This window comes from Euprymna scolopes, chromosome 25 (assembly GCF_053919585.1).
Source record: "Euprymna scolopes isolate OS-2025 chromosome 25, ASM5391958v1, whole genome shotgun sequence".
Classification (NCBI taxonomy): Eukaryota; Metazoa; Mollusca; class Cephalopoda; order Sepiida; family Sepiolidae; genus Euprymna; species Euprymna scolopes.
In genome coordinates, this window is record NC_136506.1 from 63,291,240 (window position 1) to 63,312,940 (window position 21,701).

The following is a 21,701-nucleotide window of genomic DNA, read 5'->3' on the forward strand; positions in this document are numbered from 1 at the left end:
GTGGATACATCCTTGTCAGTTGCCAATATGAGAGGACACAGCCAACACCCCGTTTAGGCCCCGTTTCTTAGTGTTTTGTCTGAATGAAATAAAATTTTGGTCATAACTAGTTTATATTCAAAACATCACATCAAAACACTATGGTCTTTGGCCCTTTTTCCTCCGTTCTTCGGCATATGTTCTAGATGACCTCCATTTAGCTTTTGTTTTTTTGGGGGGTCACCCTGTATGAAGACAAAGAGAAAACCACGGCACACAACATTGAGGTCGATAGTCATTGAGAAACTAGCATATGGTCTTACAGGCTGAAACATTATGAAAATGAAAACAACAAAGTATCTTTTTTTTTAAACTTTGGATTAATTTTGAAACAAATAATTGCGCATCATTAAAAGTGATGCATCACTTCATGTTTGAAGTTTCTAGCAACCTTAACAAGTTCTGTTGTGGACTGTTCTCATTTCCATTGTTGTGATGTTCACAAAAGTTTGGAGTGAAAATCAGGGTGCATCAGTGGAAGGCCAATCTGAAATCTCTTATTAAATCTTATCTGATAAACATAGTCAAATGCAGAGGTCAATAGTTTGATATATTTGTTTTGATTTTATGTTATTTAGTTTGGTTTCCTATCTCATATTTATATGCATACTATTTGTATTTCTCTCAAGAATCTTTTCTTTCATTTTTGTTTCACACATTGGCTCCACCCACCGCTTTTCTTTTTTTGTAAATATTTCCTTAAATTAAAAAAATATATAAAATTTTGGAAAGATAATTTTGTAAAAGAATATGTATTTTTAAAAAAAAAAGCGGGTGATTGCAAAACAATCAATAGGATGTCTTATGAAATGTTAAACTTTAAACTTGTTTCAAATTTGAAATAGATATGGTAAAAAATGACATATATAGGCTCCTTCAGTCTTTGACAGACTATGGATACCCACGTAGGGGTGCCTGCGCATGAAATTGTGTGTACAAGACGACTGGAAACAAATGCTGAGATAAGCGGAGAGCACATACAACACCTAGAATTCCCAAATGGTCACCCATCTGGTACCAACCAGGCTCAACGTTGCTTAACTTCGGTGATCTGACGAGAACCGGTGTGTCAACGAGATTATGCCGTACAACAAAATGAGATACATACATTTTTTTAAATAGCTGTTGCATGCTAGTCATTTTTCTTTCCATTTTTCAATTAAATTTTTTAATCACGGTATCTTTTAGTCAATAAATTGAATAAAATTGTTTAAAATGATAACTTTTTAAAAAATTACACTTGAAAGTGAATTGACATTGACATATATTATGTTGTCTAACAATCTTATTGTACAGACTAGGTTTTTTTTTTTTTTACACAGGAATCACCACATTATAAAGGCCAAGCGGCCACTCGAGGATAAGGGTTTAAGAGTGTACAGTAGAAATTGGACAATATAGTAATCATTAGTAATGGAAATTCAGTAAATTTGTTAACTTATATGGAACGGCTCATCAAGAACTTGTTTACGTTAGATTTGAAGACAACCATATTGTAGTCAGCCGGAAAGCAGGAAAACGGAAGACAATTCCACAGGCGCGCAGTTCTAAGCTTTGTTCATGGAATCTACGCTTAGGTTTAGACACAGATAAAGAGTGGGGGGGAATTATTGATAGTGTTTTCAGCTAAACGAGTGTTTCTTGTGAAAGTTTGGCGAGGGGGTACCATAGACTGAAGCTCAGTCAAACACTTTTCATGAAAATGACGATACATCAGAGACAAACTCGCAACATCTCCTCCGTGAGACAGAGGTTGCAGGGAAGAGAAAAGGACATCTCCTATGAGGCCACAAAGTCTATTTTGAACGCTATCAAGGCAGGACAAGTCCTTTCCAGCAGCTCCTGCCCAGATGTGGCAACAGTATTCCATCCTTGGACGTACCTGGCTCCTATATAGATAGAGAACTACACCAGCAGCCAGACATCCACCAGACCGACAGAAAGATCCCACCACCCCTCCAGCGGCCTTGGCAACAGATTTGATGTACGTGTTCCATTTAAGATCAGGGGTAACAGTCAAGCCCAGAAGCTTGTCAAAACTTGAGGCCTCCTGAAGACGAGAGCCATTCATTTCAATTGATGCCAGATGTGGATCAGAATGTTAATGAGAGAAGCTTGGTATTAGATGCATTAAAAATAACCAGCCGCTCCTTTCCCCATTGTACAACGTGCTCAAGATCAGAGGAGAGAGAATCAAAGAGAATTTGGTTGTTTACTGTCTTAGATGTGCTACCATAAATGGTAGTGTCATCAGCATAAATGTCTACAAATGATGTAAGGATGTGATTTGGAAGATCATTAATGTAGATCAGGAAAAGAGTTGGGCCCAGGATGGACCCCTGAGGGACTCCAGCATTAATACTGTGAGCTTCTGATTTTTGCCCCTCAACTACTACTCTTATGAACCTATCGGAAAGAAATGATTTAATAATTGAGAAGACATTTCCAGCTATACCATAGCTAGAGATCTTGTGAAGTAAACCTTTATGCCGTACCCTATCAAAGACCTTAGATATGTCAAGAGCAACCGCCCCAGAAAGGCTGCCTCCGTCGAGAGATTTGCTAATCCTATGAGATATAACTGTAAGCACATCTGCTGTAGATCCAGCAGAACGGAAACCATATTGAGTGTCACTAAGAAGGTTATTTTTGTTGTGATGGTTGATTACTTCTCTATTTAACACAGATTCCAGCAACTTATGACGCACAGGAGACCCATTGGCCTGCACTGAGAGGGGGATGAGCGATCACCTGAATTCTTAAACACTGGGCACACTGATGAGATTTTCCAGGGTGATGGGAAGCCATTCCCCCTAAGACAACGCCTAAACAGTTTTGTTAGTATGGGCGCTAGTTCAGGTTGAAGTCCTTTGAGTACTATAATTAGAATACCGTCAGGGCCAATTGCTTTACTGGAATCAAGGTTTTTGATTAGCTTGGCAACATTACATACAGATATATGTATATCACATAGCGTGTTTTCTGATACAGGAGGAAATATTGGGGGTTGGCAAAGAGTTTGGCTCCGTCTGATGCTGACGAGATTACCTCAGGTCCATTGATGATAGTTGGGATAGAGCACATGCTTCTGTTCAGGACTCTGTTTGCTATTTGCCAAAACTGGTGGAAACCAAACCGCTGCTCAGCTACTTTGGACTTGACGGACTGAGCATGCAACTCTTTCGCGTTCTTTATTACTTTCTTACAATGGTTGCTGACAGTCCTGAAAGCGGCTTTAGTTTCCATACATCTATTATGTTGGAAGCAGTGGAAAAAGTGATTTCTGTGCGCAATGGCAGCAGCACATTCCGGAGAGAACCATGGCTGGCTGTTAGGTTTTTGCTGGAACTTTTTCGAGGGTATGAAACGGTCAATACCTACAATTAACCATTCCGTCAGGTCTGATACTATAGAGGACACATCCTTTTTAAACATGGAACGCAGAGGTAGATCCGATATAAATGTATGGAAGCTATCCCAGTCAGCCTTAGTGTATCGATATACTGTACGATGGAGAGGTACATCTGGGGACTTATTACATTTTGTTTTTATCTTAATTAATACAACAGAGTGGGCAGAAGATCCAAGAGGAGACAGAACAGAAACTGAACATAGTTCAGGGCAAGTTATGAGAAAAAGGTCTAGTAGACTCGCATACTGGCCGTCATTGTCGGGTACACGGGTGGGTTCGTGAACAATCTGAGTGAGGTCATAAGCAATGGAGAAATCATGACAGAACCTCCCCTCATCATCGGTCTTGTTTGAGTGGGTCAACCATTCCACGTTGTGAACATTGAAGTCTCCACATACGTGAATGTTAGCTGAAGGATAAGCAGATAGGACTTGGTCAATTTTCTCAGATATGCTTTTAAAGATAGTAACTCCGCTGTTGTGGGGGCGATAGAGAGTAAATATAAATGCAGTAGTGTGAGCTAATGCAACCCGGAAACACATATAGGGTAAGTTAGGATCTTCTTTGGAGATGTCCCTACCACATGGAAAGCCATCTTTAATATAGGCACATATTCCATGCCCATGACGATCTTGGGGGTCAGATTTAGAAGTTAAGGTAGAGTATCCTTTAATTGCAAACTCTTCTAGGGAAATAGCCTGTCCAATGACAGTTTCGCTTGAAAATAAAAGGTCTGGTTTAGTCTTCTGTAATTGGGTTTCAACATCTGGAAGGTTAGAACATAGACCCCTGATGTTGGAGAAGGAGACATGGTAGTAGGGGTCTACGTTGGAAGTTGAAGAACTGGGCTTAATCGTGTATTTTTTCTTGAAACTTGTCATGATGAAATTTTAGAATTTGTGGACTAGGTCGTCAGATTTGCTTAGAGCAGGACAGAGAGGGGAAACTAAGAGAGAAAAAGAAATGAAGAATTTTTTTTTTTTGTAGAACATGATAAGGTAAAGCCATAACAATTACCCACTAATATGGCATCAAGAGGCCCCACCAGAAGCTACTGCATGGTCCAGAATCCATTCACCAAATGGCAATACAGCAGCCCTAGTACTTTGCACCTGCTGATAGGACAGCCTCCTTAGTGGTTAATCCAAGGTTCGGGTCCCTGACTATCAGGTGGATAACGTCAGCCCAGATAAAACGTTTACCTCTAGCACCCTTACTAGTGACATGACAAGGATAGACATAGAAACAGAAAATTTCCGCCATCTCTGCCAACTGTTTGCGTAAAATACTGACAACCTAGAAAACAGCTTTTTCTTCTCCCTTTGTCAAAAAAATCACTCATTAAAAAATGAGGACTGAGGGACAAATAAGGAGAAGCGAGAGTAACGGGAGCTGCCGATAACGCATCCACAATGTTTAAAATCTTTCATTTTCAATATAGCTTTACTCAAGCATTTGTATTCTCTGGTATTCATGCACTCAGTCTATTCAATTGTGTTGCAATATATTAGTTTTCATAAGTCCAAGAAAGATCGTTAGTGATTCGGTGCTTAACATCTGGTTTCAAAATATTGAGTCCACAACATAAAGGATGCTTCAAGAATCTCATCACCAGTTATTGCAAGGAGATTATTTCTGTACATTATGAGAAACTTTTTTTTTTTTTTTTTTTTACAAGGGAGTCACCGCTTATCAAGGCCCAAAGGCCACTCGATGATAAAATGTAATAATTGTTAATAGTGTAGATTGAGTAACATTTGAATTAAGGGAACAGCTCCAGAAGAACTTGTTTACATTGGACTTGAAGGCTATCATATTGTAATCAGCCAGGAAGTAGGCCAGTGGAACAGTGTTCCACTAGTGGGCAGTTCTAGAAGCTTTGTTCATGGAATCTGCGTTTAGATTTAGTCACAGATAGAGAGTTGGGGAAATTGCCAGTTTTGCATCTTCATGATTTCAATTTGAAACTGTGTTTCTACAATTTTCTTTGTCAGTTATGGCTGCGTGAAATGGGTTGAATTGAAAGTGCCTGATGCAATTTTCATGCATGAATATAGAGCACAAAAGTCAAAAATTATAAGTAAAAATGAAATTAATAATAATAAAAATTTGGGGAAAAAAATAGACATCATAATAACAAAAAATTATGTATTAAATTGCACAGGATTCCTTTATTTTCAATATGACTCAACCGAGGCAATGCCAAGTAAAAAGAGGTGGTTAATTAATATAGAAATGATAACAATAATACAGCAAGTGTCCATTGTTTCTTGAATGAATGAGGTCAGTCAGTTGATCTTAGCAGATTAACTTTCTTATAAGCCGCAATTCATGGAATAATGTCTTCAAATTTGCAGATCAGCTTTCAAAATCGCTTCCAAAAATCAACTCCAAGAGTTTCTTATGGAACCAGGCCAGAATTCTTCATAATAGATCAAGTGTTCATTGCTAATAAGTCGGCCAATCAGTGTTTGTGAGAATCACAGAATATGAAGTTAGTTTAGAAATCAAAACTGTTATTTGAACATTAGCTAAATTATCAATCTTCGTCAAACTCAGACATGTATGCTTGGTTTAATGGATACATTTGCAGTCTATAGAATCAAATCTATTATTAGGTATTACAAACCAGCCTTGTTAATTTTGGGGAATTATTTTGGTAAAATTTGAATGCAAAGATAATTTAATCTTTCCTTTTTATAAATGTACAATTATTTTCTCTTGTCATTAATAGTTCTTTTTCCAGGTTATTTCAAGTTAGCTATTTTCAGTATGGGTTATTTATTGTTTTATGTTGATGTTTTTTTTGTTTTTATTTTCAACTTAATACACACAATATTGTATGTCTTTATGCATATAAAAATAGTCCAATCTTAAAGAAAAGGTGTCACTCGTCAATATAATAATAAGCTAAATATAGGGTTTTAAGTCATCTTGCCCTATTATCAAATCGAACTTGATCTCTACTGTGATGTGAATCATATTATGGCGATTCACTGTGTTAGCTGTTGAAAAGAATCTTATATGAACAGTCAAAGGGTAATTGAATTTTTCCCAATATTTAGATTGACTTGATATAATAATTATTGCTTTTATTATAATCAATTTTCATTTAGTACAAGATGACATTTGATTTTTAAAAATGTTTTACTCATTTAAAGCCTGCAATTTTATCTTTCGATGAATTTTATTCCTGGCAAAATGAGAGAACTTTTTCCAGTAACTGTAGCATAATCTGCAAACTGACTGGATTCATTGTGAAGGCTTTACAAAAATGGTAAGAGAAGATATCTCAACAAAGCACTATTTAAACATAATTACTCTGCTTTTCAAATTGTCAGAGGTAACTTATCTTCGACAGTTTGACAACCGGCATAGTATCCATCAGAACATTTTGCATGGGACTCCTTTACAGAACTTCAGAAGTAGTGCATTTCTTTATACCTTGTTGTAGATTCTTTAATAAGTGATGAGGATGATTCTTTGCATGGTTGTAGAGTTACATTGAAAGCCATCACTAATGGATTGAGATAAGCATAACAACTAGTCCCTTGCGGAAACCTGTTTGGTCTTCAGAGAAGATATCTAGGAACCTTGTAATGAACTTATTTGTCACTAGACATTCCGTCACTTTTTCAATTGTTGAGATCAAGAGTATGGGCTGAGGTGCTGCAGGTTTTTACCTGCGTTTGGCACTGATCGAAAAGTCTACTATCCTCTATGCCTGAAGGATTTTGTTGATTTTTCCAGGATAGATTAAAGATTGATTCGAGCTCAGCCTCTGCCACTGATTCAAAGTTGCAAAGGAATTGAAGATAAATTTTGTCACAGCCTGTTATGTTTGCCGGGTGTTTAACATGAATGCGTTTACATGATGGTTAAGTATGTGATATTACATCATTGACTGCACTTTTGCACTGCATCAGGGCCATCAACAGAATCAAGTCCTTTCTTAAAAGGAAAAAAGAAATTAAATTAATGAAAAAAAAAATGAAATTTTAAAATTTTTCCATTACCTTTTCATTGTATTTTCTTTTTAACAAGAAAATATTTTTCATTGAAATTATGACTATTTTCTTCTATTAGTTAATCTTTCAAATACAAAAAGTAGTCGGAAACCTACAAAAAAATTATAATAAATCGGCTTTCAAAACTAGGTCCCCCCCTATCTTTACCGTCCAATTTTTTGCTCATACCTAATCTTCTATAATTATGCATTTTCCTTAATTTCTAACTTTAAACATTTGACCAGCGTTTAGCAAAAAAAAAATCAGAGGTTTTGTTCTGTACGTTCCAACGGTTTACGTAGCCAGTCGGAATATGATGACAATAACATTGTTAGTAATCTGTATCATTCATTCGTAGCTAGTCCCCTGACCATTCAACTTCTTGGAAGTGTGAAGTTAGACCCCCCCCCTCTCTTTCCTTTACCAGACGTGGTGTGACTTGTGCACCTAAGAAGGGTCGGAGGTTGCATTGACTGAGGCGATGTGCAGGTGGCACTCAGAATGATGTAACGTGGCTGTTACTTTTAAACTGTATCATTACACTTCAAATTTCTTGGACCCACCCACTGTCTGGTACCGTCGCAAAGGAACAAACAAAACAGGAAAGAAATAAAAATCTGACTCAGCATTTTTTTAAGTGCATTTATTCGTAGTTCCTCTAAAACAATGCATTTGCATATGTGCTTTAACAGCGGCTGCTGCTGATTATCTCACATGCACCCGTACATGCTCTGTTACAATGAGAGCATTGATCCAATTAAACCAAATAATCCAAATAAGTCTTTATTTATTCATTATTTATGATATCCACATTGGTATTAAAACTTGTAAGCAATTTAATTCTTTTGAAAGCAATACATAACCAAGTAGAGTTGGAAGTTTTTTTTTTTTAATATTTATTTTTACATAGGAGTTATCACTTATCAAGACCCGGAGGCCACTCGAGGATAAGTCATTTGCAATTGTTTTCTTAGTATTACTCGCATCGAAGATTGAACCTTCAACCTCCAGATGAGTTATACTTTTAAGTTAATTTTATTTGGTAGTTCAACAAGATACACCTGAAGAAGGTGGGCGGTTACATCAGCTGAAATGTTGTGAGAACAGTAATCTGATTAATTCAGATAATGTGAGTTTGTCTCTTTTCATTTCTTGATTTTAGTGTCGTTTAAACGTAAATGGAATTCACATCTGTTATTTATAGTATCCACATCTGTTTTACATCTAGTCAATGATTCTATGTCACAATCAGTGAACATCATATTAAAAAAAAAAAGGTGTGCATACTCTTGTTGACGATACAATCATGATGGGATGTTCAGGACCATCAAAGGCCATTACGAGTCCCAGGACAGCAAGCATAAGACCTCGACACACATGTAGTCAAGCTTTTATTCAAGCAATAAAAGTTACGCATATGTATTAGTGATGGGACGATTCCAATATCTTTCACAATTCTGATTCAATTCTAGAGTTGGGTTTTGGGTATGACTTTAAAAAATATCCATTGGTGAAGCCCCAGTTAGGGGCTATGGAGAATGTGGAGTTGCCCCTTTGTTGCCATTGTTTATAGGTCCACTTTGGGTCAGAGCGGTAATACCTGTTAGGGTGTGTAGTGCTACTGACTTCCTACCAAAAATGCATCAAACATTACAGGCGACTGGGGACCGCCTGCAAATTTAATATTTCCTTGACATTTCCTCCTTTGGATGATGCCGGTTTAACCTGCCTAGGGTAAATGCCATAGAACAACAACAATTTTAGCTATGCACTCTATAAATTGTGTTTGGACCAATAACACACAAAATGACAAGTTTTCTAATTTCCAACAAAATTTGAATGGTTGTAATTCGATGGCTAATTGAGTTATGAAAATAAATTTATATCATTGTTTAATGTTTAGCAAAGATATGATAGATCTTTGCAAAATATTAAACATTTTTATAATAAAAGTAAAATTTTAGTTTGGTATACATATTAGTCTCTTAGATTCAGTGCTTCTTTTCAGTCTTCTAGCATAAAGTGGGGGAAATAGCTTGAACCATTCCAATGGCAAGACACTAGTTTCTCATCATTAAGGTTGGTACTCCTTTCTAAATTAAGGTGAAGTGTTTACTTACAGTATTCCCAAATGGTTACCCATCTAAGTACTGACCAGGCTTAACTTTGCTTAACTTCAGTGATCTCATGGGAACCAATGTGTCATGGTGACTTAGTCAAATCTATTATGGTTGTTTACCTATTTATAATATTGGAAAAATGTAGTTTAAATCCAGAAATAGTCTCTCTCTGCTCACTTGTCTTTAATCCACTTAATGTTCTTGGCAATTGATTAACTGACAATAAGCTGATGGGTTTAGGGGGCTTAAACTGAGTGACAAATGTGTTTTCAGGCAGCAGAGAATAATACCCTCCTGGCAAGAAACTGCTTGGCGTTTATATCTTTTCATTGACCAAACCATTCTAATTAACAAGGGTGACAGGGTTATTAATAAGTATTTATATAATCGAAAAGTTTGGTGGGCATTTTTTTTATTCTCTTGTACAAGCATTCACTGTTGCACTCCTAAGATGTCATATTTTCATGTCTTTGATGTTTTCTCTAATTTCAGTTTGTTTTCCCTCTCAAACTTCACAATGCCTTTGGATTGGTTATTTGGACACAGAAAGACCCCCGAGGAAATGCTTCGGCAGAACCAGAGGGCATTAAATAAAGCAATGCGAGATTTGGATCGAGAGAGAAGCAAGCTAGAAGGAGATGAGAAGAAAATCATTAACAATATAAAGAAAATGGCAAAAGAAGGACAAATGGTAAGTGTCCCTTTCTTAAATATATAACAAGATCCATGAGTAAAACATAAAATGAATTATATTGAAAATAGAATGTGGTCTTTTTGGGCTCTTTCATTATTAACGTTTTTGGCCAATTTTTTGATATTTTTCAAGCGAAGGATGGGGCTTCGATATGATACTGAGTTTGTGAATTTTCGTCGCGTCTGTCGAAAGTTTTTAGCAGACACACAAACATACATACATACATTTTCGCTTTTATATATATAGATTATCTGCTTCATAAATTTGGTAATTTAAATGGTTGAGATGCTGGAATATGATTTTGCATGTCCACTTTTGTGTTTTCTGGTATTCATGTACTCAGTCTATTCAATTGTGTTGCAATATATTAGTTTTCATAAGTCCAAGAAAGTGCTTGTTAGTGATTCGGTACTTTTAATATCTGGTTTTAAAACATTGAGTCTACAACATAAAGGATGCTTCAAGAATCTCATCATCAGTTATTGCATGGAGATTATTTCTGTACATTATAAGAACCTTATATTTTTTTTGTTTTTTACCAGAGAGTCACCACTTATCAAGGCCCAAAGGCCACTTGAAGATAAGGGTTAATAAATGTAAGGTGGTAGTGTAGTAATTAATGGTGTAGATTGGGTAGAATTTGGATTATTTAAGGGAACAGCTCCAGAAGAACTTGTTTACATAAGACTTGAAGACTACCATGTTGTAATCAACCGGTGAGCAGGCCAGTGTAACAGTGTTCCACCGGTGGGCAGTTTTAGGAAAGAAGCTTTGTTCATGAAATCTGCATTTAGATTTAGGCACAGATAGAGAGTAGTGGAAAATGCCAGTTTTGCATCTTAACAATTTTGATTTGAAACTGTGTTGCTACAAATCTCTGTCAGTCATATGTGTATGAAATTGGTTGAATTGAAGACAAAAGCAAGATTTATAAGTGAAAATGAAATTAATACTAATAAAAAATTTGGAAAAAAAAAAATTCATAATAAAATTATGTATACGTCGGTGTGATGTGACTAAACAATATAAAAGCTGATTTGATCATACGCGTAGATTATACACATAAAACTTTGATACGTAAGCATTTAGTTTAATATCTGTAAACAAAAGATCTGGTATTGTATAAAGTTGTTGAGTGGAAGGATCACTACTCAAAGTGATCGGATGAAAGTTGAATATACGTCTCTTGTTTCTGTGTGGGGCATCTATATATTAATACGATAGCGTATGTGTTATTTTCTGTGTCATGCTTAAGTTTTGGTTTCGGTTTTGATTATAGGTGATGGCACTTAAGTCATCTATTTTTTTATAAATAATTTTACTAAGAATTCTTCATAAGTTTTAGTTTCGGTTTCGATTATAGCTAATGGAACTCCAATAATCTATTTTTTTTAAATAATTTTATCAAGAATTCTTCATAAGTCTTGGTTTTGGTTTCGATTTTAGCTGATGGCACCTTAGTAATCTGTTTTTTTTATAAATAATTTTATCAAGAATTCTTCATAAGTTTTGGTTTCAGTTGAAGGAACTAAAAACTATGAATCTATCTATCTATCTATCTATATATATATATATATATATATATATATATATATATATATATATATTCATATATATATATATATATATTCATATATATATATATATATATATATATATATATATATTCATATATATATATATATATATATATATATATATATTCATATATATATATATATATTCATATATATATATATATATTCATATATATATATATATATATATTCATATATATATATATATATATATTCATATATATATATATATATATTCATATATATATATATATATATATATATTCATATATATATATATATATATATTCATATATATATATATATATATATATATTCATATATATATATATATATATATATTCATATATATATATATATATATATATTCATATATATATATATATATATATATATTCATATATATATATATATATATATATATTCATATATATATATATATATATATATATATTCATATATATATATATATATATATATATATTCATATATATATATATATATATATATATTCATATATATATATATATATATATATATATTCATATATATATATATATATATATATATATTCATATATATATATGCGGGGCAACCTACCACTGCTCCAGCTGTCGCACTCCTGTGCTCCGCTGGGGTCCGCAATGTTGGGTCCAGAGGTGGATGTTCTGTTCTGGGCATGCACTCATCCACTACTTCCCTGCCCCGGCGCTTGACGTTTCAGGCAACTACTATGGATATGTCAAGAATAAATTCTCAGCGAAGATCTGGTGCCAAAAGATCCTGCCAGCAATACACAGACTTCCTGAACTGTAGAAGACTGAAGCGCCTTGCCAATCGTCGTCCTCGACGTTAAGGGCCTATGATGATGATGATATATATATATTCATATATATATATATATATATATATATTCATATATATATATATATATATTCATATATATATATATATATATTCATATATATATATATATATATGAATATTCATAAATTTGAGATTCAGTTTCAATTCAAACTAATGAATCCAAGTCATATAGATATATTTGCGATTTTTGAAATATTTAAGTGTATTTTACGACCCGGCTAACAAAATAGTTACAATAATATCAGAGCGTCTCCATTTACACTGAACATCTACAGAATACCATCATCAACATATTACATATGAATGAGTCCTCTGTGGAATTTCCACAGGTCTCGCTAGTTGTAATTAATCTCCATTTCCACTTTCTTGTAAGGTAGTAAACAGTTGAATACATTTTATTTACTTTATGCCATTTTGTAATGTGTTTAGAAATTCTAATATTTGTATTAGAAATGTCATGCCTAAATCTGATGGAATGAAAAATAAACGTATTCATTCATAACAAAATCAATTTGTTTTATTTTTTCAAACATCAGCATTCTTGCAGCAGTTGACTAACCAGGACCACATGCACACACATAAACACAACATCCTAAACAGGTGAAAAGTAACGGAAACCAACAGTAAACAAAATATCTGAGACTTCAATGTATGTACATTGTACATAATCCTCAAATCAAAAATATACAACTCCGTGTCACTTGGCCATTTATATATTAACTAGCAAGGCATAGCTGTAAAATATGCTGAAATATGATATTTTCATTTATGCAGATTTAGTATGTATTATCATATAGCCAATTCTCTATTGAATATTATATTGTACCCAATATATAGTAGTGATTTCAAAAGTTTAAAAAAAATATGACTTGAGTGTGAACGGCTAGAATCAAAAATAAAATATGTAGCTCTCCAGCATTATTTGTTACCATCTGAGCTAAGTCTACATGTATATCAAAGCATTTGAAATAATATTGTTAAACGTATAAATGTATATTTATACATATATAGACCTTACAGCTTACAAATTGCACTTTTGTTTTCAATTTTGACCACTTAGCGGCTATTTTTCTGGTTACAAAACAAATCGATTTTGTTCCACATGTCCGAACATCACATACATCAAGTTTAAAGTATGTAAACCAAAAATTTTGAAAAGATAGAGACTGTTCTGACTTAAAGATAGATTTTATTCTAAATGCAACGCAATTATGCACGATGTAGAAAATATGCACAAATAGAACCGTGCGTAATGACGAAATGAAACTAATCATCAATTGATAAAACAAAAAAACCAAAGAGTGAATTAATAAAAGTTCTATTTTAAAGGAATATACGAATTAGTACAAACACAAATCTGCGTGGAAATGTGTGTGAAAGGTGCTAACGTACATACAAACAAATATGTGTGAAAGGTGATAACGTACATACAAACAAATGTGTTTGAAAGGTGATAACATACATACATACAAACGTGTGTGAAAGGTAATGACGTACATACAAACAAATATGTGTGACAGGTGATAACGTACATACAAACAAATATGTGTGAAAGGTGATAACGTACAAACAAATATGTGTGAAAGGTGATAACGTACAAACAAATATGTGTGAAAGGTGATAACGTACAAACAAATGTGTGTGAAAGGTGATAACGTACAAACAAATATGTGTGAAAGGTGATAACGTACAAACAAATGTGTGTGAAAGGTGATAACGTACAAACAAATATGTGTGAAAGGTGATAACGTACAAACAAACAAATATGTGTGAAAGGTGATAACGTACAAACAAATATGTGTGAAAGGTGATAACGTACAAACAAATGTGTGTGAAAGGTGATAACGTACAAACAAATATGTGTGAAAGGTGATAACGTACAAACAAACAAATGTGTGTGAAAGGTGATAACGTACAAACAAACAAATATGTGTGAAAGGTGATAACATACAAACAAACAAATATGTGTGAAAGGTGATAACATAAAAACAAACAAATATGTGTGAAAGGTGATAACATAAAAACAAACAAATATGTGTGAAAGGTGATAACGTACAAACAAACAAATGTGTGTGAAAGGTGATAACATAAAAACAAACAAATGTGTGTGAAAGGTGATAACATAAAAACAAACAAATATGTGTGAAAGGTGATAACGTACAAACAAACAAATATGTGTGAAAGGTGATAACATACAAACAAACAAATATGTGTGAAAGGTGATAACATAAAAACAAACAAATATGTGTGAAAGGTGATAACATAAAAACAAACAAATGTGTGTGAAAGGTGATAACATAAAAACAAACAAATGTGTGTGAAAGGTGATAACATAAAAACAAACAAATGTGTGTGAAAGGTGATAACATAAAAACAAACAAATATGTGTGAAAGGTGATAACATAAAAACAAACAAATATGTGTGAAAGGTGATAACGTACAAACAAACAAATATGTGTGAAAGGTGATAACATACAAACAAACAAATATGTGTGAAAGGTGATAACATAAAAACAAACAAATATGTGTGAAAGGTGATAACATAAAAACAAACAAATATGTGTGAAAGGTGATAACATAAAAACAAACAAATATGTGTGAAAGGTGATAACATAAAAACAAACAAATGTGTGTGAAAGGTGATAACATAAAAACAAACAAATGTGTGTGAAAGGTGATAACATAAAAACAAACAAATGTGTGTGAAAGGTGATAACATAAAAACAAACAAATATGTGTGAAAGGTGATAACATAAAAACAAACAAATATGTGTGAAAGGTGATAACATAAAAACAAACAAATGTGTGTGAAAGGTTATAACATAAAAACAAACAAATGTGTGTGAAAGGTGATAACATAAAAACAAACAAATGTGTGTGAAAGGTGATAACATAAAAACAAACAAATATGTGTGAAAGGTGATAACATAAAAACAAACAAATATGTGTGAAAGGTGATAACATAAAAACAAACAAATGTGTGTGAAAGGTGATAACATAAAAACAAACAAATGTGTGTGAAAGGTGATAACATAAAAACAAACAAATATGTGTGAAAGGTGATAACATAAAAACAAACAAATGTGTGTGAAAGGTGATAACATAAAAACAAACAAATGTGTGTGAAAGGTGATAACATAAAAACAAACAAATATGTGTGAAAGGTGATAACATAAAAACAAACAAATGTGTGTGAAAGGTGATAACATAAAAACAAACAAATGTGTGTGAAAGGTGATAACATAAAAACAAACAAATGTGTGTGAAAGGTGATAACATAAAAACAAACAAATATGTGTGAAAGGTGATAACATAAAAACAAACAAATGTGTGTGAAAGGTGATAACATAAAAACAAACAAATGTGTGTGAAAGGTGATAACATAAAAACAAACAAATGTGTGTGAAAGGTGATAACATAAAAACAAACAAACGTGTGTGAAAGGTGATAACATAAAAACAAACAAATGTGTGTGAAAGGTGATAACGTACAAACAAACAAATATGTGTGAAAGGTGATAACATAAAAACAAACAAATATGTGTGAAAGGTGATAACATAAAAACAAACAAATATGTGTGAAAGGTGATAACATAAAAACAAACAAATGTGTGTGAAAGGTGATAACATAAAAACAAACAAATGTGTGTGAAAGGTGATAACATAAAAACAAACAAATATGTGTGAAAGGTGATAACATAAAAACAAACAAATGTGTGTGAAAGGTGATAACATAAAAACAAACAAATATGTGTGAAAGGTGATAACATAAAAACAAACAAATGTGTGTGAAAGGTGATAACGTACAAACAAACAAATATGTGTGAAAGGTGATAACGTACAAACAAACAAATATGTGTGAAAGGTGATAACATAAAAACAAACAAATATGTGTGAAAGGTGATAACATAAAAACAAACAAATATGTGTGAAAGGTGATAACATAAAAACAAACAAATGTGTGTGAAAGGTGATAACATAAAAACAAACAAATATGTGTGAAAGGTGATAACGTACAAACAAACAAATATGTGTGAAAGGTGATAACATAAAAACAAACAAATGTGTGTGAAAGGTGATAACATAAAAACAAACAAATGTGTGTGAAAGGTGATAACATAAAAACAAACAAATATGTGTGAAAGGTGATAACATAAAAACAAACAAATATGTGTGAAAGGTGATAACATAAAAACAAACAAACGTGTGTGAAAGGTGATAACATAAAAACAAACAAATATGTGTGAAAGGTGATAACATAAAAACAAACAAATGTGTGTGAAAGGTGATAACATAAAAACAAACAAATATGTGTGAAAGGTGATAACATAAAAACAAACAAATATGTGTGAAAGGTGATAACATAAAAACAAACAAATATGTGTGAAAGGTGATAACATAAAAACAAACAAATATGTGTGAAAGGTGATAACATAAAAACAAACAAATATGTGTGAAAGGTGATAACATAAAAACAAACAAATATGTGTGAAAGGTGATAACATAAAAACAAACAAATGTGTGTGAAAGGTGATAACATAAAAACAAACAAATATGTGTGAAAGGTGATAACGTACAAACAAACAAATGTGTGTGAAAGGTGATAACGTACAAACAAATATGTGTGAAAGGTGATAACGTACAAACAAACAAATGTGTGTGAAAGGTGATAACGTACAAACAAACAAATATGTGTGAAAGGTGATAACGTACAAACAAACAAATATGTGTGAAAGGTGATAACATAAAAACAAACAAATATGTGTGAAAGGTGATAACGTACAAACAAATATGTGTGAAAGGTGATAACGTACAAACAAATGTGTGTGAAAGGTGATAACGTACAAACAAATATGTGTGAAAGGTGATAACGTACAAACAAACAAATGTGTGTGAAAGGTGATAACGTACAAACAAACAAATATGTGTGAAAGGTGATAACATAAAAACAAACAAATGTGTGTGAAAGGTGATAACATAAAAACAAACAAATATGTGTGAAAGGTGATAACGTAAAAACAAACAAATATGTGTGAAAGGTGATAACGTACAAACAAACAAATATGTGTGAAAGGTGATAACGTACAAACAAACAAATATGTGTGAAAGGTGATAACGTACAAACAAACAAATATGTGTGAAAGGTGATAACATAAAAACAAACAAATATGTGTGAAAGGTGATAACGTACAAACAAACAAATATGTGTGAAAGGTGATAACATAAAAACAAACAAATGTGTGTGAAAGGTGATAACGTACAAACAAATATGTGTGAAAGGTGATAACGTACAAACAAACAAATGTGTGTGAAAGGTGATAACGTACAAACAAACAAATGTGTGTGAAAGGTGATAACATAAAAACAAACAAATGTGTGTGAAAGGTGATAACATAAAAACAAACAAATATGTGTGAAAGGTGATAACGTAAAAACAAACAAATATGTGTGAAAGGTGATAACGTACAAACAAACAAATATGTGTGAAAGGTGATAACGTACAAACAAACAAATATGTGTGAAAGGTGATAACATAAAAACAAACAAATATGTGTGAAAGGTGATAACGTACAAACAAACAAATATGTGTGAAAGGTGATAACGTACAAACAAACAAATATGTGTGAAAGGTGATAACATAAAAACAAACAAATGTGTGTGAAAGGTGATAACGTACAAACAAATATGTGTGAAAGGTGATAACGTACAAACAAACAAATGTGTGTGAAAGGTGATAACGTACAAACAAACAAATGTGTGTGAAAGGTGATAACATAAAAACAAACAAATGTGTGTGAAAGGTGATAACATAAAAACAAACAAATATGTGTGAAAGGTGATAACGTAAAAACAAACAAATATGTGTGAAAGGTGATAACGTACAAACAAACAAATATGTGTGAAAGGTGATAACGTACAAACAAACAAATATGTGTGAAAGGTGATAACATAAAAACAAACAAATATGTGTGAAAGGTGATAACGTACAAACAAACAAATATGTGTGAAAGGTGATAACGTACAAACAAACAAATATGTGTGAAAGGTGATAACATAAAAACAAACAAATGTGTGTGAAAGGTGATAACATAAAAACAAACAAATATGTATGAAAGGTGATAACGTAAAAACAAACAAATATGTGTGAAAGGTGATAACGTAAAAACAAACAAATATGTGTGAAAGGTGATAACGTACAAACAAACAAATATGTGTGAAAGGTGATAACGTACAAACAAACAAATATGTGTGAAAGGTGATAACATAAAAACAAACAAATATGTGTGAAAGGTGATAACGTACAAACAAACAAATATGTGTGAAAGGTGATAACATAAAAACAAACAAATGTGTGTGAAAGGTGATAACATAAAAACAAACAAATATGTATGAAAGGTGATAACGTAAAAACAAACAAATATGTGTGAAAGGTGATAACGTACAAACAAACAAATATGTGTGAAAGGTGATAACGTACAAACAAACAAATATGTGTGAAAGGTGATAACATAAAAACAAACAAATATGTGTGAAAGGTGATAACATAAAAACAAACAAATGTGTGTGAAAGGTGATAACATAAAAACAAACAAATATGTGTGAAAGGTGATAACGTACAAACAAACAAATGTGTGTGAAAAGTGATAACATAAAAACAAACAAATGTGTGTGAAAGGTGATAACATAAAAACAAACAAATATGTGTGAAAGGTGATAACATAAAAACAAACAAATATGTATGAAAGGTGATAACGTACAAACAAACAAATGTGTGTGAAAGGTGATAACGTACAAACAAATATGTGTGAAAGGTGATAACGTACGCACAAACAAATATGTGTGAAAGGTGATAACGTACATACAAACAAATATGTGTGAAAGGTGATAACGTACGTACAAACAAATATGTGTGAAAGGTGATAACGTACGCACAAACAAATATGTGTGAAAGGTGATAACGTACATACAAACAAATATGTGTGAAAGGTGATAATGTGTGTATGAGCAGAAATGCCTCCAGAGCACTACTAAACTAAGATTTTACCCCTCCTTTCTTTGTAGTTAAAAAAAGTAAAAATAAATTTGCACAAAATATTTTTTGACTTCATTTTAACATTAAACGTTTGCTACAAATTGCATCATGACGTTAAATTTAAGCCAGTGATATTGTGACAAGCAAATTCAGAGTCTTAGTATAATAATAGATAAACAAACATTCATCTGTTTATGTTTGAGTGAGTTTAGCTAAAATTTCAAAGCTTAAATATTTAAAACAAGGAAATATGCACATTAATTTCAGCACGTGCGTGCTACTTAAGTTTTTTTTAAATATTAAATGAAATTGTATCCTAATTTTTCCCATGACTGGAAGAATGGTAGGATCCTTTTACCACTCCAGAAGATATCTCACTACTGATGCAATTCTCTATCTCTATAAAAGCCAAGTACGTCCAAAGATGGAGTATTGCTGCTACATCTGGGCTGGAGCTTCTAAAAACAACCTACCCTGCCTTGACAAAGTACAAAATAGACTTTGTGTCTTAGTGGAGGATGCTCTCTCCTCTTCCCTGCAATCTCTCTCCCACAGAAGAGACGTTGCGAGCCTGTCTTTGTTTTATTTTTATTTCCATGGCTAATGCTCGTCCGAGCTCCAATCTCTGGTTCCCCCCTCGCCAATCCTTCACGATAAACACTCGTCTAGCTAAAACCACTGTCAGTAATTTTCCCCACTCTTTATCTGTGCCTAAATCAAAACGTAGATTCCATGAATATAGCTTTTTTCTGAGAAGTGCACGCCTGTGGAATTCTCTTCCGTTTGCCTGTTTCCCACCTGACTACAACTTGGACGTCTTCAAGTCCAACATAAACAAATTCATGATTAATCACCCCCTTAAGTAAGACACTTTATCAAATCTCCAATACCAACTATTACTACGATATTATCCCATTGATAAAATAACAAAATAAATACACAAAATAACCCTTATCCCCGAGTGGCTTTCGGGCCTTGATAAGTGGTGATCCCCATGTAAAAAAAAAAAAAAAGTTACTAATTGGATATGTAAACGAAACTGCATTCCCCTTGGCAAGTTGAACTGGCTTCCTCTAAAGAAGAAAGTTTCATGGGAATATCAAATTCACAAGCCATTCTCAGTCGCATGTGTATCCTGGTCAGGGGAGATGAGGACATTGAGATTTTGCAGTTCTTACACAGAGGTTTCAAGGTCCTTCTACATGCATCGCTTCCCAAATGTTCACCCATCTGGTATTGACCAGATTCAATGTTGCTTAACTTTGATGATCTAATGAAAACTGGCGCATCATCATGATTATGCTGGGCAAGATATGTGAAATGGACATTGAAACCAAATATGATAAGGCGACTTAAGTATTTAGATTTCTGTAAATATATCTTTAATCTCTCTGAAAAATGATTTCAGTATGTTAGTTTTTGAATAACAACCCCCAAATTTTTTCGTCTGTTTGGAAGAGGATTTGGTTAACTTTAAAGTAATCCTAGAAAATGCTTCTCTGTACTATTTCAAAACAATTTATTCTTACATAAAACTTATATATATATCATCATCATCATCATCATCATGCAGTCCATCAGTGTTGACGATGACTAGTCGGGGCCAAGACTGACGGACTGTATGATTTTCAAAGTTTGGGTGGTGGTGGTGGGGGGGGGGTATGAAGCATAAAACCGATGTTGTTGTTTTTGATATTTATTTTATTTTTTGATATTTCAAGCAGTCCTCCACTCTTGATCACAGAATGTAGCAAAATAACCATTATATATATTCGTAATATGGCATAATTATGTTAAAACACTGGTTCTTGCCAGATCACCAAAGTTAAACAACAATGAGCCTGGCCAGTACCACGTGGGTGACCATTCGGGAATGCTAGGCACTGTATGTATCACACCGGATGTAGAAATTTCCAGGTTGGTATCTGGGTGTGTTTAATCCACTAGGAGAGA

At 33.1% G+C, this 21,701-nt stretch overlaps 1 protein-coding gene and 1 pseudogene across 1 annotated transcript in view; one reads left to right on the forward strand and one right to left on the reverse strand.

The window, feature by feature from the left end:
• LOC145247402 (charged multivesicular body protein 2a-like) overlaps positions 1-21,701 on the forward strand; it is a 91,465-nt gene that overhangs the window by 20,916 nt on the left and 48,848 nt on the right. The window contains exon 2 of the mRNA XM_080109104.1: positions 10,071-10,269. Coding sequence (XP_079965230.1) covers positions 10,096-10,269 — 174 coding nt within the window. The 5' untranslated portion in view covers positions 10,071-10,095. The remainder of the gene's footprint in view (positions 1-10,070; positions 10,270-21,701) is intronic.
• Positions 1,014-1,130, reverse strand: LOC145247661 (5S ribosomal RNA; annotated as a pseudogene).